Source organism: Bos taurus, chromosome 22, assembly GCF_002263795.3.
Source record: "Bos taurus isolate L1 Dominette 01449 registration number 42190680 breed Hereford chromosome 22, ARS-UCD2.0, whole genome shotgun sequence".
NCBI classification, from domain to species: domain Eukaryota; kingdom Metazoa; phylum Chordata; class Mammalia; order Artiodactyla; family Bovidae; genus Bos; species Bos taurus.
Window position 1 is genome coordinate 58501294 of NC_037349.1, and position 14721 is coordinate 58516014.

The window sequence follows — 14721 nt, forward strand, 5'->3', positions numbered from 1 at the left end:
TCAGCAGGCCGTCTCCTCTCAGCCTTCTACACAGCTCTAGACCTGGGAGGTGGGCTGGGGCAGACCCTCAGGCCTGTCTGACTCCAAATGCCTTGGTCTTCGCACCATAGAAAGAGCTTTTCGAGGCCCCCGAGGCTCTGTTTGGGGGCTGGCCGGGTGGGGAATATCCAGAGATGATTGAGGTGGAGCGGGAGAGGCAGTAGCGCGTGCTGGGGCGTGTGGCAAGCCAGCGGAGGGGCTGGGCCAGCTGCGGGCCACTAGAGGAAGAAGGGCCAGGCCACCGGATCTGCGGACTTGTGAACTTGGATACATATGTTGCGCTTCTTCATTTGAAATGATGGGAACCAGTGGAAGGGGGCAAGATCAAAATCACCCGGGAAAAGGCGACCGCGGCTCGGGGCAGGCCAGGCCTTTGGCCGCAGGTTTCGTCTCCCGCCCCACTTCTGAGTCTGTGCAGCAGAACTAGGTGTTGCCCTCACCTTGAGAAGGTGTTTGCAGAGGGTTTCAGACCCGGCCTGGGTCCTGCTCCTCCAGAGAGCATCGCCCACTCACGTGCTGGGCTCCACCTGTTCTCACGTCTGGCCCAAGGTGTGCCGACGGCAGTCAGGACTTCAGAGCGGAGGCCAGCTGTGTGAGGCCCACCTCCTCCCCCAGGACCGGGGGTCTCGGCGTCTCGGGGAGGAGACAGGATGGGCACGTGACACCAGACGGCCGGGGTTCCTCTCCCAGCATGGGGAGGGGACGGGGGGCTGACTCACAGTCTCAGGAGCCGCTGTCTAGGCTGAAAAGCGCTTACCCACTCGAGGGGTGGTGGGCGCACAGGCAGGACAGTGTGTCCCCGGGAGACCTGGGCTCACGGGGTGCAGCCCCGCTCGCTCACGTGACCCTGATCCCTTACGCCTCAGTTTCCCCTCCAGAAGGGAGGCTGGAGGTGGTGCCCCCTCCTCCGTGGGGGGTGGTGCCGAGTCCACCGCCCCTCCCCTTGGCCCCGGGGGGTTAACTTGGGTGCGCCCCCCCACCCCCTGCTCCGCTCCTGCAGGAAACACGTTCAGCACGCTGGCCGGGCTGGTCTTTGACTGGACGATCGTGAAGGACACAGAGGCTGATGGCTACTCAGACACCCACAACGCGCTCCGGTAAGAGGCGGAGGGGGAGGGAGGGAGGGTGGGCTGGGGGCTTTCACCCTCATGGTCACCGTTAGCAGCCCCGTCAGCGAGGAGCCCAGGATGGTTCCCAGGCTGATGGCCGATGTGGCCTGGGACTGATCAAAGTGGTCAGCTTGCGCAGCTGTGCAGGGGCCTTGTCCCGGGGTGTGTTCTGGGGGCCGTTGTCCAGGGCGCTGGTCTGTCCAGCTGCGGCAGAGAAAGTTCATCCTGATAACTGGAGCTGTCATGGGGTGCCGGAGGGGTAGGGAGGGGCCCCAGGGTGGGGTGAGTGGGTAACAGTCCCGGCTGGGAGGTCCCTCCAGCTGTGACAGCCTCCAGGCACGGGAGGCCGCCTGTGCCAGCGCCCGGCGGGGCAGGAGGCATGGGGGCCAGTACTGCAGACAGACGGACGCCTTGTGAGATGCACTTGCTCCCCATCTTGACTTGGCCAGTCCTCCCAACAGCCGTGTGGCTTATGTTCCTCTGTCTGCTCGCCTCGGATTGGTAAGGGGTGGAGCTGGACTTGAACTGCTCTGGTCTGTGGGAATCCTCACCGTGCCACGTGGCGGCCACTGGCCCCACCCTGGCCGTTCACACTTACACCAGGGAAGACGGGGGGTTCCGGTCCCTGATGCACTGACCCCACCAGGTGCTCGTTAGCTGTGTGGCCGGTGTTGCCCGCACTGGACAGGGCGGACAAGGCGTTTCCATCAGCGGAAGGTTCTGCTGGCCAGCAGTCGTGCGCTCCCGGAGTCTGGGCTAATATCGCCTGATAGGAGGTGGCTCAGCGGAAGGTTCTGCTGGCCGGCACTCATGCGCTCCTGGAGTCTGGGCTAATATCCCCTGATAGGAGCTGGCTCAGTGGTAAAGAACCCGCCTGCCAGTGCAGGAGACGCATAGACATGGGTTCGATCCCTGGGTCAGGAAGATCCCCTGGAGAAGGAAATGGCAACCCACTCCAGTATTCTTGCCTGAAGAGTGCTTGGAGAGAGGAGCCTGGTGTGATGCAGTCCGTGGGGTCACAAAGAGCTGGACACGGCTGAGTGATTAAACAACAACAAAATGCTGCCTTGCGTTGTGCTGTGTTAAATACAGTTTGGGGGGAGGAAGACTGACTTTTTCAAGATTTGCAGCGATTTTCAGCCTGCAGAAAAGTTGCAAGTCGGTACAGGAAGTGGATTCCCCAAACCATCTGAGAGCAAGCAGCCAGCCCGGGGGCTGTGACCCCGATTGTTCCAGCGTGCGTTTTCCACCTCTTGGGACGTTTTCCTGCGTATGGACGAGACAGTCATCACGGTTGGGGCGTTAACACTGATGCCTGACCTCATTCGAGTTTTGCCAGTTTATCCCGCTTGTAGCAAAACACGCAGCCCAGGGCCCCCTGCCTCAAGCTGTCCTGTCTCTCCTCGTCTCCGTCAGCCTGGGGACTTGGTCCAGTTTCCTGGTCCTTCCTTGACTCCTGGGAGGTGGGACTCGTGAAGATGGCAGTCTAGATGTTTTGTAGAACTTCCCCCACTCCACGTTTATCTGACGTTCCCTCTGATTAGACCCAGAGCTCTGCATCTTTGCAGGAACATCACCAGAGGCGAGATTCCACATTCTCACTGCATCTTATCATAATGCAGCACTGACTTTGTTTTCTGTCATCCCTCGGGGAGGGTGGTGTCTGCCAGGTTCTACCCCCTTGCAATTAATAACTTTTTTTATGGGGAGTTATGAGTCTGACCTCTTATTTACACTTTCAAAAGTCCAGCTCAGGGCTCCAGGAAGCACTGGGGCTCAGCTCACGGCCATTTCCACAGCAGACACCCTCACACCCTGACACCGTGTAAGCCAGTTGCCCTCCTGGCTCAGAGCTCTTTGGGGGCTGGGCCGTCAGCCTCCATCTCCTGAATGATGAGCTCTGGAACTCCCTCTGTCTTGTAAGCCCAGGGTGCAGGTGTTAGGTCAGAGAGACCTGGCGCCCAGTCCTGGCCTTGCCGTGTCCTGCCTGTGGCCATCCTCAAGGACTGTGACCACCTGAGCACCACCTTCCTCCTCCAGCGGATGGAGGCGTCACCGTGCCTGCCTCCAGGGGTGCCACGTGGGGAGCACGTTGATGGGATGAGAGCCTGTCACCAGGCCCAGCACACACTAGGTGTTCAGGATTTGCTGGCTGCCTGCCCCCCTCCACCAGCCCTGTTTTCTGCCCTGACAGCGGCCCCTGGCAGCACTGGATGTGAGCCGAGTGCTGACCCCAGTCCAGGAGTGCTGAGAGTTGGAACCAGAGTGTCCTGGACTTTTATTCAATTCAGCATGCGATTATTTACAATAAGTAGGACATAGAAGCAAGCTAGATGTCCATCGCCAGAGGAATGGATAAGGAAGTTGTGGTACATACACACAAGGGAATATTACTCAGCTGTAGAAAGGGACGCATTTGAGTCAGTTCTAATGAGGTGGATGAACCTAGAGCCTATTATACAGAGTGAAGTGAGTCAGGAAGAGAAAGACGAATATCGTCTATGAACACACGTAGGTAGAATCTAGAAAGATGCTACTGATGATCCTACATGCAGGACAGAAAGGAGACAAACACGAACAACAGACTTGTGGGCACGGGGGGAAGAGGAGGGCGGGACGGTGTGAGAGAAGAGCACTGAGACATACGCAAACGCAGCTGGTGGCTCAGGCTGTAAAGAGTCTGCCTGCGATGCAGGAGCCCCGGATTCCGCCCCTGGGTTGGGAAGATCCCCTGCAGAAGGACGTGGCAACCCCTCCAGCATTCTTTGGCTTCCCAGGTGGCACTAGAGGCAAAGAACCCGCCTGCCAGTGCAGGAGATGTCAGAGATGCGGGTTCGATCCCTGGGTGGGGAAGATCCCCTGGAGGAGGAGAGGACAACCCCCTCCAGTATTCTTGTCTGCAGAATCCCATGGACAGAGGCGCCTGGTGGGCTACAGTCCATAGAGTCGCAGAGTCACAAAAAGGACACTACTGAAGTGACTTAGCATGTACATTACCATACGTAAAGTAGATAGCCAGTGGCAGTCATGACGTCAGATGCAGGGAACCCAGATGTGGTGCTCTGTGACAGCCTAGAGGGGTGGGGTGGGGAGGGGGTGTATGTATACCTATGGCTGATTCATGTGGATGTATGGTGAAAACCATCACAATATTGTTAAGTAATTACCCTCTGAAAAATAAAAAATGATAAATAAAAGAAGAACCAAAGCTCTTCTGTATGCAAAGAAAAAGAATTTCAGCACGTAGTACCTCGTGAAACGACGAGGAAATGAATCACCGCAGCACTCGGCAGACCTTGGGGAGAATGAACGTGTCTGACTGCTCCCGTTCGGGCGGGATGGGGGGCTTATTTATAGATCTCAGGCTGTCAGGAAAGACTCAGGCTGGCCCCGCTCACCAGCCTGCGCTCTGGCGTCCCACTCCATCCCAAGTTCTCCCTCCCTTCTTCCCACAGCCTAACCATAGGGCCAGGGTAGGATGCAACGTGATCCCTTGTTCCTGACACTTGAGGGGTCATTGCTGAACTGTTTCCCAGACGCAGGAGCTGGCCGGGGAGAGGACACTGGGACTAGTGGGGAGCCCAGGCTGGGCCTCTGGTTCCGGGGCTCACCTTTCACGTCCGTGAGACCAAAGCTTTTCATAAAGTTGACTGAGTGAGTGAAAGTCGCTCAGTCGTGTCTAACTCTTTGCAACTCCGTGGACTGTAGGTTGCCAGGCTCCTCTGTCCATGGGATTCTCCAGGCAAGAATATGGGAGTGGGGTTGCTATGCCCTCCTCAAGGGGATCTTCCCAACACAGGGATCAAACCCAAGTCTCCTGCATTTCGGACAGATTCTTTACCGTGTGAGCCACCAGGGAAGCCCTCAGCTAAGTGGGCAGTCCTCAAATTTCAGTGCTGCCTTTGATCATAATCACAGCTGGATGTTTATAAAATGCAGGTTCCTAGGTGCAGACCAAGGGCCAGGCCAGGGACTGAGAGCCCAGGTGTTTCCGGGGACGCTGGAAGTTCTGAGGCACGACATTCTGGGAACGGTTTTCTAGGCAACACCCACTGGGTCATTTCTGTGGCGCCTGGCAGCACGTGGAGGAGGCACTTAGAGGAGGCATTTAGAGGAAATGTGTGAGGTTCCTGGTTCCACATGTCATAGCTGAGCACACGCTCCTTTTCCAGCATCCTGACATTCCTGGAGTCCACCTACATCCCCCCCTCGTACATCTCAGAGATGGAGAAGGCGGCCAAGCAGGGCGACACCATCCTGGTGTCTGGGCTGAAGACCGGCAGCTCCAAGCTCAAGGCGCGCATCCAGGAGACCGTGTACAAGGTGGGCTTGGGCGGCCCTGGCTCCGGGGCGGCATCTGGACGCACGGGCCCCTGGCGTGTCCACTAGTGGAGAGGAGATGCCACGTGGGGACCAGGGTCTGCTGTGAGCCGTGCTTGGGACCAGGTGGCTGGGGAGCCGGCGCCGGCACCGCTGCACCCCCAAGGCGGTCCCTCCATTTCACCCTGTGCCCCGGCCTTGAGCCCCAACCGCTGGCTGCTTTCCAGAAAGGTCAGCTTCCGGGGTGTGCTGCCTCCTGCTGAGCGCTGGGGGTGGTAGCTGGTTAAGAAATTTCTTGGCTGATTCTGGTCCCGTGGAACCCGAGAGCCCGTGTCTGGGCACCAGAGCTGGGCGTGGAGACGTGTTGTCCGGCAGCAGCTGCCAAAGTCAGGGGCCCAGAGGTGGGTGCTCCCCGCTTTCTGTAAGAGTCAGGTGGGCTCGACTGAGGCTGGGGTGTGGCGGTGCCGCCCCCCACCCCGAGAGCTCTCTGGGGGCCCCTCTGGGCAGGCCGACCGGCCACTTTCCCAGGAAGGCTGGGCATGTCGGTCTGCTGTCTGTGCATGCCCTGGGCTGGGGTCCTGCCAGGAATGGTCTCTCCAATTGTAACAGTCCCGTGGGACCCAGGAGCGCAGCACCCCCACCTCAGCCCCCAGCATGCGGTGATGTGGCGTGTTTCCTGGGTGGTAGCTACAAAGCCGGGTGGAGATATGAGAACTGGGCCACCGGGGGGCGGGTCTGAGCTCCTGGGCATGGCCGAGCGAGGGTCCGCTGGCGGGAACGAGTCCAGTGGGCGATGAGTCTCTGTCACGTCACATCTGAGCATCTTCTTTCTTCCTTTCTTCTTCTTTTCTTCCTTCCTTTCTGATATTTTGGTCCCACCACACGGCTTGTGGGATCTTAGCTCCCTAACCAGGGCTCGAACCCATGCCCTCGACAGCCAAAGTGCTGAGACCTAACCCACTGGACCACCAGGGAATTCCCTGAGCACTTTCCCCGGGCTGTGCCTGCTCTGGGCCCGGGGCAGTAGGTTTCCGAGCACTTTCCACGGGCTGTGCCTGCTCTGGGCCCGGGGCAGTAGGTTTCTGCACAGCCGGGCCCTTCAGGGACGTCTGCCAGTCCCCACAGCCCTTCTGGTCTTTTTTTTCCATAACTGCATGTATTGATTTTTGGCTGTGCTGGTCTCACTGCTGTGTGGGCTTTTCTCTAGTTGCAGAGATCGGGGGCTAGTGCCTGCTTGCAGTGCGCAGGCTTCTCACTGAGGTGGCTTCTCTCTCTGCAGAGCACGGGCTGGAGGTGTGTGAGCTTCAGGAGCTGCCACTCCCCGGCTCTAGAGCACAGGCTCAGTGGCTGTGGTGCCCGGGCTTGGTGGCTCCATGGCGTGTGGGGTAGTCCCGGATCAGGGATCCAACCCGTGTCTCCTGCAGATTCTGGCAGATTCCTTACCACTGAGCCACCAGGGAAGCCCCCGACTCAGGTCTTTAAGACCACATGTTTTGGAGGCTCATCTCTCAGGCGCTGGTCTTAAAAGGTGGGGAGCCTGATGTGAGATACGAACCCTTCCCTCCTCAGGGAGAAGCCTCGGGTTTGGGTTCCCTGTGAATTGGTCTCTACGAGCGGTGAGGTTTATGATGAGATTGTCCCGGGATCCTAGTCGCTTTGATGTGATTTCCCTGCTATTTGTCCTGTGTGAAGCGGTTGCTTTGCCAGTTTTTAGGGTTTTTTTAAGAGGAAATTGTTGCATATGTAGCTGTAGATGCAGTGTGTCCGTGGGAGGGGGTGAGCGCAGGGTCTTCCTACATCCTCACAGGGAATGATGCAGGAACCTCAACAGGAACCTTGACTTCCTCTTAAGCGAGGATGCATGTAACATGTCAGAGCTGGTTCAGTAGAAAACCCAAAGAGATCTACAGACAGACGCAGAACTGGCCTGCGTCCAGGGATGACCACTGCTTGTCCTCCAGGGAACACATGTCTGCATTTCTGTGGACAAGGATCCCTTGCTCTGCCCTCCATTTTCCCCAACTTGCAGGGTGACGAGCAGCTCCAAGACAGCGGAAGGTGCAGGCCCCATAGAGTCTGATCACCCGGGGGCGCCCCGGACTCCATGCAGGTGGTCTGCCCCGACTTCAGAGTCTGTCATGATGCTCCCTGAGGAGGGAGTCTGGGTGGGGATGAGAGGCGGGCTGGTGGGGGGTGGCCTGAACAGGGGGCGCTTGTCAGAACACAGCTGTTCCTCCTCGGGTGTGCGAGCGGGCTCCCCACCTCCCCGGCCTTTGGGGCTCTTTGTGGAGCCCCGGGGCCCCTGGCGCCTCTGTTTCCATGGCCATCGCTCCTGGCTCCTCGTTCTTCTCTGTGCTTCTTACTATTTAAAACTGACCTGAAGGCTACGCCCTCTAAAGTGCTGTGCTCGGGGTATTTTGGCAATGACCTCTGATCGCCTGCCCCGCTCCCACAGGGCCCCCTGGGGCTTAGGGCGTCCCAAGGTGATGCCTGGGTTTCTCAGCCTCAGCTGCCTTCAGTGAACAGACTGAAAAGCCCTAGAGGTTCTGTCTCTTGCCCACACCGACCACCACTTGGGCTCACCTCCCCTTCTGTCTCTTCCTCACACTAGAACGTCCACCCCGCGGAGGTCAGGCTGCTGATCTTGGAGAACATCCTTCTGAACCCGGCTTATGATGTCTACCTCTTGGTGGGGACATCTATCCGCTACAGGGTGCAGAAGATCAGGCAAGGGAAAATCACAGGTGGGTCCCCGCTCAGTGCCGCGCTCAGGCGGCCGTGTTATCGCGGTGAAATAGGCATGACGTTGCTGTTTTAGCTACTTTTTAAGTGTGCATTTTAGTGACGATGATTACATTTATCGAGAGATTGTTGTACAGCCATCGCCACCGTCATCTCCAGAACTTCCTCGTCTTCCCCTGAGCCCGTTAAGCACTAACTCCCCAGCCCCCTTCTCCAGCCCCTGACAAGCACCCTCGAGCTTTCCGTTTCCATGAACCCGACTGCTCTTGGGACCTCATGTAAGTAGAGTCGTGTAGTGTCTGTCCTTCTGTGGCCGGCTTATCTCACCGAGCAGAGCATCCTCACGGTCTGTCTGGATTGTGGCAGGCGTCGCAATGTCCCTCCTTCTCAGGCTGAGTACTGGTCTACTGTCTATATAGACCACATTTTGGACATTCATGCTTGATGGGCACTTGGTTTCTTCTGCCTCTTGGCTATTAAAATAGTACCTCTGTGAGCAGAGCTGAACAAACATCTCCTTGAGATCCTGCTTTCAGTCCTTGGGGGCTTATATCCCTTTGTTTGAAAAATGTCAGAAGCCACGAGCTTCCGCTGGACCGGGTTTTGTTCCTGGCCTGGCACTGACTTCTGGGCGGCCTGGACGAGGCACTGCCCCGCTTTAGGGCTCAGTGTCTCTGCTGGAGCCCTCAGGGCCTTTCTGCCTGTGTCGAGGGCACGATGGGTGAATTATTGTGGATTTGTTTCGGAAACTCTAAAGCGCTGTGTACTTGTGATGTGTTCTTAGTGGTGAGTGTTCCTAATGCATCACCAAGCCTGCTAAGAATTATCATCACCACCATCATCATTTTGTTTAGTTTATACATGTTTCATGATCAGCCCAGGGCGTCCAGGCTCGTGGGGACGAGAGTGTCCCATTCAAGGCCTGTGGGCTGTGAGGCATGTCCGGGCAGCACCTCCCCCAGTTGCTGGCTTCCTGCCTGTGAGGCAGGGCAGCAGTTAAGAAGCGTGTAGCGCTCCAGCGTTGGAGCAGCCTGGGCCTGTTCCGCAGCTGGGTCTGCAGATCAGGGTGGTGGGTCATCCGTCATTACCGTGTGGCCGGCGCTGCAGGCCTGGGGAGGCCTCTGGGTCCAGCTCCCTCCCACTCAGGGTGCCCTGCTTAAGGGCAGGAGACTGGGGGTCCTGAGCATCCCCGAGCACTGGGCGCTCAGCGTCTGGCTCTTCTGCGTGTGTCAGTGTGGAGGCGGGTGTGTACAAAGCTGGGCGGGGTCCTGGCCCGAGGCTGGCGTGCTCCCCAGATTTAGGACCCAGGTGTGGCCTTCGGAGACTCTTGAAGGGGAGATGGCTCAGGGGTGGAGTTCTTGGGATCCTGCCCCTGAGTGCTCAGGGGGACCGCAGTGGGAACAGGTCGAAAGGCCAGAGGGCACTGGGGGGCTTCCTGACAATGCCTCCTCCCCTGCGTGCTGTTGAGAAGCAGCTTGTGACCGGACGGGGGCGGTCTGGAGACATCTGACCGTGGTGGGCGTTTCCTCGGTGCCCTGCTCGTCATGTTATGACCCAACAGCGCTGTGACGGGGCTTCAATACTACCCTGTTGTACGGATGAGGAAGCTGAGGCACAGACACGCGATAGTCACAGGGCTGCCAGGCCCTCGCCTGTAATACCACGCCGGCAGGCTCGGGGCATCCCGGCCCTGGGGGCGCACGACGACGGCTCTCTGTCCTCCCGGGGCAGGGCGGGCGGCCTCTTCGCAGGGTGGATGAGGGTGGAGAGGCGTGCCCCCACCAGGGAGGTTGGGGGAGATTTAATAAAGCGGACTTCACAGCTTACCCTTCAGTGTCTGACGGACAGCACATCCCAAGACACCCAGAGGACTTTGGGGCTTGGTTACTGACCTCCGGTAGCAATCAAAGAATGGAACTCGGGAAAGTGAGCCCCGGAGAGGAAGTAGTTAAGCTGCCTTCCTTGCATCTGTAGGGTAATGAGATGGAAAATGCCTCTAAAAATAAACACACCTGCATGACTGATGGCACCGGGCGCCTGGGCTGGCGTGCCTTCCAGACAGATGCTAGGGGAGAACAGACGGGGAGGAGCCAGCGCTGGGCCACTGTGAACAAGACATCTGGGTGGAAACGCATTGTCCATTTTTTTGTTTTTGGATGGGTTGTTTTTAATTGACATAGAATTCACATTGCTATCATTTTTAACGGGCTGCCAGACAGGGAAGTTGGGGACGGCGTCGTGACAGGGGACCTGGATTTCGGCGAGCCCCAGTCTTGTATGGTGTCCCACAGAAGGCTCAGAGAATGACACCCAGAGGGCAGTTACCCCAAATCCGTTCTTCAGGTTTTCTCTCAGTCTTTCTTCCTTCAAAATGTAATGTTCCTCCTTTTCTTTCTTATTTTCATTTCCTGACGTCCGCCCGCCTTCCATTAAGTGACAGTGTAAGCGAGGGTGTTAGTCGCTCAGTCACGTCTGACTCTTTGCGACCTCACGCTGTATCCCTGGGGCTCTCCAGGTGAGAATCCTGGAGTGGGTGGCCGTTCCCTTCTCTGCTGAGTGGCGGCTTGCTTTCTCATGAGCCCATTTGTTTATGGAGCCCCTGCTCTGTCTGTGGGCACTGTTGGGGGGACTGCAGTGGTTGGGGGGCAGCCCAGGGCCCACTCACCTGGGGCTCCAGTGACGGCCTGCAGTGCGGCAGGTGAAGGGGGCGAGGGGCCCGGAAGAGGGGTGTCTGTGAGGCCCTGCTTGGTCCTCCGTGTGTGATGCTGGTGTCGCAGGCTCGCCTGGCGCAGTAACCAATCATGAGAACAAGACGTGGGGAGACGTGCTGGCTGAGGAACGGGGTGTCTGAGGAGACCTCGGTGACAGCACTGCTGGAAATTCCTGGGGTAAATTGGGCTGAGGTTGAAAGATGGATGGGCGTGGAGCAGGGGTTCCTGAGTCCAAGACACAGCTATTAAAGGATCCAGTGCACCCTGAGCTGTGGCTGCCCAGAGCGAGTGTACACTGGGCTGCCTGCAGGGCTGGGCTCAGAGGCAGGGCCCTGTGCTTCTCCTCGTCCTGGGCTCAGACCCACCTCCCCAGGAGCTCCATGGTCATCCCTGCAGCCTACACGGGGTGGGGGTGGAGGTTCCGGCGATCAGAAGCACGTCTGGAGGATCAGCCAGGGTTGAGGGGGGTCAGAGCCCGGCTGCCCTCCTGGCCATGGAACGGCACCCTTGGGGCTGGCCTCATGCCCTCGGCAGTGGTAGCTGGGCTGGGCTGGGGCCCAGGAGCCACCTCCTCCGCCTGTGGACGGACAGGCACCTTTCACGTCTGCAAAGCCTTCCCTGCTCAGGAGCTCTGACGAGTAGCAAGGTCCTGTGGTAGAGGAGGTGCTGAAGAGGGTCACCAGGCAAGCCCCTTATTTTCGTTGTCTTAGGGCTTTGTAAATAGGGTTACATGTTGTTGTGCAAGATCCTTCCAGAGCCAGTTTATTTATTTCCCAAAAAGGGCCTTTTTCGTTTGGAGAACCTTAAACAAGGGAGGACACTGGTTCTTCTAAAGTAGCCCCAAGTGATGCTGCTCAGGGAGCAGCGTTGCCTTATTCTTCTGTTATGATGCTTCCTCGATGCGGGGCTTCCCTGGTGGCTCAGTGGTAAAGAATCTGCCTGCTTGATGCGGGTGACATGGGTTTGATCCCTGGATCGGGAAGATCCCCTGAAGGAGGAAATGACACCCCACTCCAGTATTCTTGCCTGGGGAAGCCCATGGGTAGAGGGGTCTGGCAGGCTATAGTGTATGGGGTCGCAGAAGAGTCGGACACGACTGAGTGACTGAACAGCAGCAGCAGCCCTCCACGCACGGCGGCTGTGGTCTGATCCCTGGGTGTGTCGTTTGCAAGCCTCTCGGCCACCGCTGGGCCTTGTGGACCGGAAGTGGGCCTTGTGGGCCGGAAGTGGGCCATGTGGACCGGAAGTGGGCCGTGTGGACCGGAAGTGGGCCTTGTGGACCGGAAGTGGGCCTTGTGGGCCGGAAGTGGGCCGTGTGGACCGGAAGTGGGCCGTGTGGACTGGAAGGGCTTCTCTGTTCCAGGCCTGTCAGAATCCCCTGCCAGGCCTGTGCTGGTCCCTCCCCTGCAGTCTCCTCCCTGTCCGGCCCCCCACTCCTCCCTGCTCCCTGAGTTTGGTTCAGTGGGCCTGGGATGGGGCCAATTATTTGCAGCTTCCCAGGTGATGCTGATGGTCCAGGGAACACGCTTTGAGAACACTCTGCTCCAGGGCAGATTCCTGGGGACTTATTGGAAAACACAGCTGGTACCCCAGGGCAGGAGATGGGCACGTTGCCCACCCCCGCCCCCTTCAGAATTCCTGGGAGTTCTGAAGGTTGTTCTGGTTGAAACGCCTCTCGGATCCTTGTCCTGGGCGCCTCCCGGGGCAGCCCCCGCCTGGGACGCGGTGGTGAGCGGGGAAGCTGACTGTGGTCCCTCTCTGGAGGGCTGGAGCGCGGCCTCACACACAGGCTCGGGGAGTGGGCTATCTGATAGGAAGTCCTCCAGACGGGGGAGAGGGCGTGTCGCGGGGTCCTGCTCCCTGTGGTCTGCCTCCCGGGTCTGCTGCCCGCCACTGAGGGGCCCCTAGCAAGCTTCCAGTCTTGATTTCTGCAGGTCCCCCAGTGCTCACGTGAGGGTTTCAGGGGCGTCGTGGGATGAAAAGGGTGAGGTGCACGTGAAGTTTAGACCCCGAGGTTATGGGTTTGTAGGACCCATTATTTCCCAGGGAAACTGTTTTCCATCCTGGCCCAGATTGGGTGAGTTCTCTTCCACAACGGGACACAGAGAACACCAATGGATGGTCAGGACAGCAAAAGAGAGAATTCTTTACAAATTATAGACCCATCTCTTGAAACCCAATGGGGCACCACAGACAAGCATCTCTTTGCAGACCTCCGGAAGACGGCCAGGTCCAGTGAGCCCTGCCCTGGGCCCCTCAGTGCAGAAGCAGCGTCACTTACTTCCCTGACAAGCAGAAAAGGCTCTGATGTTGGTATCCTGCCAGACGCTGGCAGTTTGAGTCAGAGGCTGTGCTTAATTTAAAAAAAGAAAAAAAAAGCTGCTCATGGCATCCATAGAAAACTGATTGCCTCTGAAGATTCATGGAGAGTGTCAGCTTTGTCCACAGGCATGCAGAATACTATTAAAATGGAAAGTGTTGAAAAAAATTAGGCAAAAAAAAAAAAAAAATCAAGCAGCTGTACTGACCGCAGGGTCCAGAGATTGCGGGGGTGGGGGTGGGGGAGGGGGAGAATGATGTTGACTTTTACCGTTTCCTGTCTTGGCTCTCTCCGCCCGCTTTGCTCATCCCTGTTTCTGGGTGGCCAGAACTCTCGATGCCCTCCGATCAGTACGAGCTGCAGCTTCTGAACAACGTCTGGGACCCACAGGGAGACCCGGGCCGGCCTGTGGCGGTCCTGGCCCAGGACACGTCGACGGTCACCGCTGTGCAGCTGGGACAAAGTAGCCTGGTCCTCGGCCACAGGAGTATCCTTTTCCCGGATGGCGCGCCGCACCTGTGTGTCTTGCACAGACGTGCTGTTTGGAAGTCAAGTCACTTTTCTCCCTGAAACCTTGGCGAGGCTAAAAATAGCCCTGTTTCCCCTCAAGGTCTGAAAATCAGAAAGGACCAAAATAGCACCGTGTCTGAGCAGAACGGCTCACCTCCGTGCAGGGCTCCTTGGAGAGGCGCCGAGGTGGAGGCGGTGGCTGGGGCTGAGCCCCCCTCCCCACCTCTGGAACGTTCTCTGGTCTCATCCTAGGGGCCTGGTCTAGGCTGTCCCCACCAGCGTGTGGGCTGTCACGCGTCCCGGACTGGTTCACGTGCCCCAGGCGGTCTCCAGGGTCCCTGTAGAGGCCCCCTTTTGAGTGGAGGAAGTGCCCTGTGGCCGCTGATCCTGGAAAAGACCTGTGTTCTGCAGGCCTTGGTCGGGGGGCCTTCCATCCTTGCTTCTGCCTGTGTGATGTTGACAATGACGGAGCCGCAGGAGCCAAACTGAAGCCTGCCGGCCTGTTCAGTGCTCCTTAATTCAAAATCCAGGCATCCGCATGCAGGGAGCTTCCCGGTTACCCAACAGCACAATCTACGTGGTGGAGCCTGGGTACCTCGGTGAGTGTGCGCGTCCTGGGTTGTCTGGGATTACAGGAGGTAGAGTCAGATAAAAGCAACAGCCCCCCAGAAAATGGCCTCACTTTGGCCAGATCTGCGAGCTGGGAGGTCTGGGACATCAGCTCCCACCCTGACCCCCGTCCTTCCCCCGTCTGTGTACAGGACAAGCGGAGGGAGCCTGGGCCAAATTCCAGCAGGTAGCCAGCTCTTCAGGGAGAGAAGCAGGACAGAGTAGAGTGGGCAGGGCTCTGTCTCCTGGCTTTATACCTGGGCTCTGCACAGACCGCACCATGGCTGCGGATGCTAGCGAGATGTCTTGGAGGGAAAGAGGGGAAGGCTGGAGGCCTAGAGAGGAGGGGAGGAATTCCCAG

General features: G+C 58.1%; 1 protein-coding gene across 3 annotated transcripts in view; it reads left to right on the forward strand.

The window, feature by feature from the left end:
* Positions 1-14721, forward strand: part of NUP210 (nucleoporin 210) — a 91399-nt gene that overhangs the window by 19876 nt on the left and 56802 nt on the right. For 2 of the 3 annotated variants that reach the window (XM_024982365.2, NM_001191461.1), the window contains exons 4-8: positions 1040-1136; positions 5321-5471; positions 8080-8212; positions 13570-13728; positions 14282-14350. In XM_024982365.2, coding sequence (XP_024838133.1) covers positions 1040-1136; positions 5321-5471; positions 8080-8212; positions 13570-13728; positions 14282-14350 — 609 coding nt within the window. Of the gene's footprint in view, positions 1-1039; positions 1137-5320; positions 5472-8079; positions 8213-8291; positions 12650-13569; positions 13729-14281; positions 14351-14721 lie in introns of those variants that run through there. The other variant, XM_059879452.1, reaches the window with a different exon arrangement.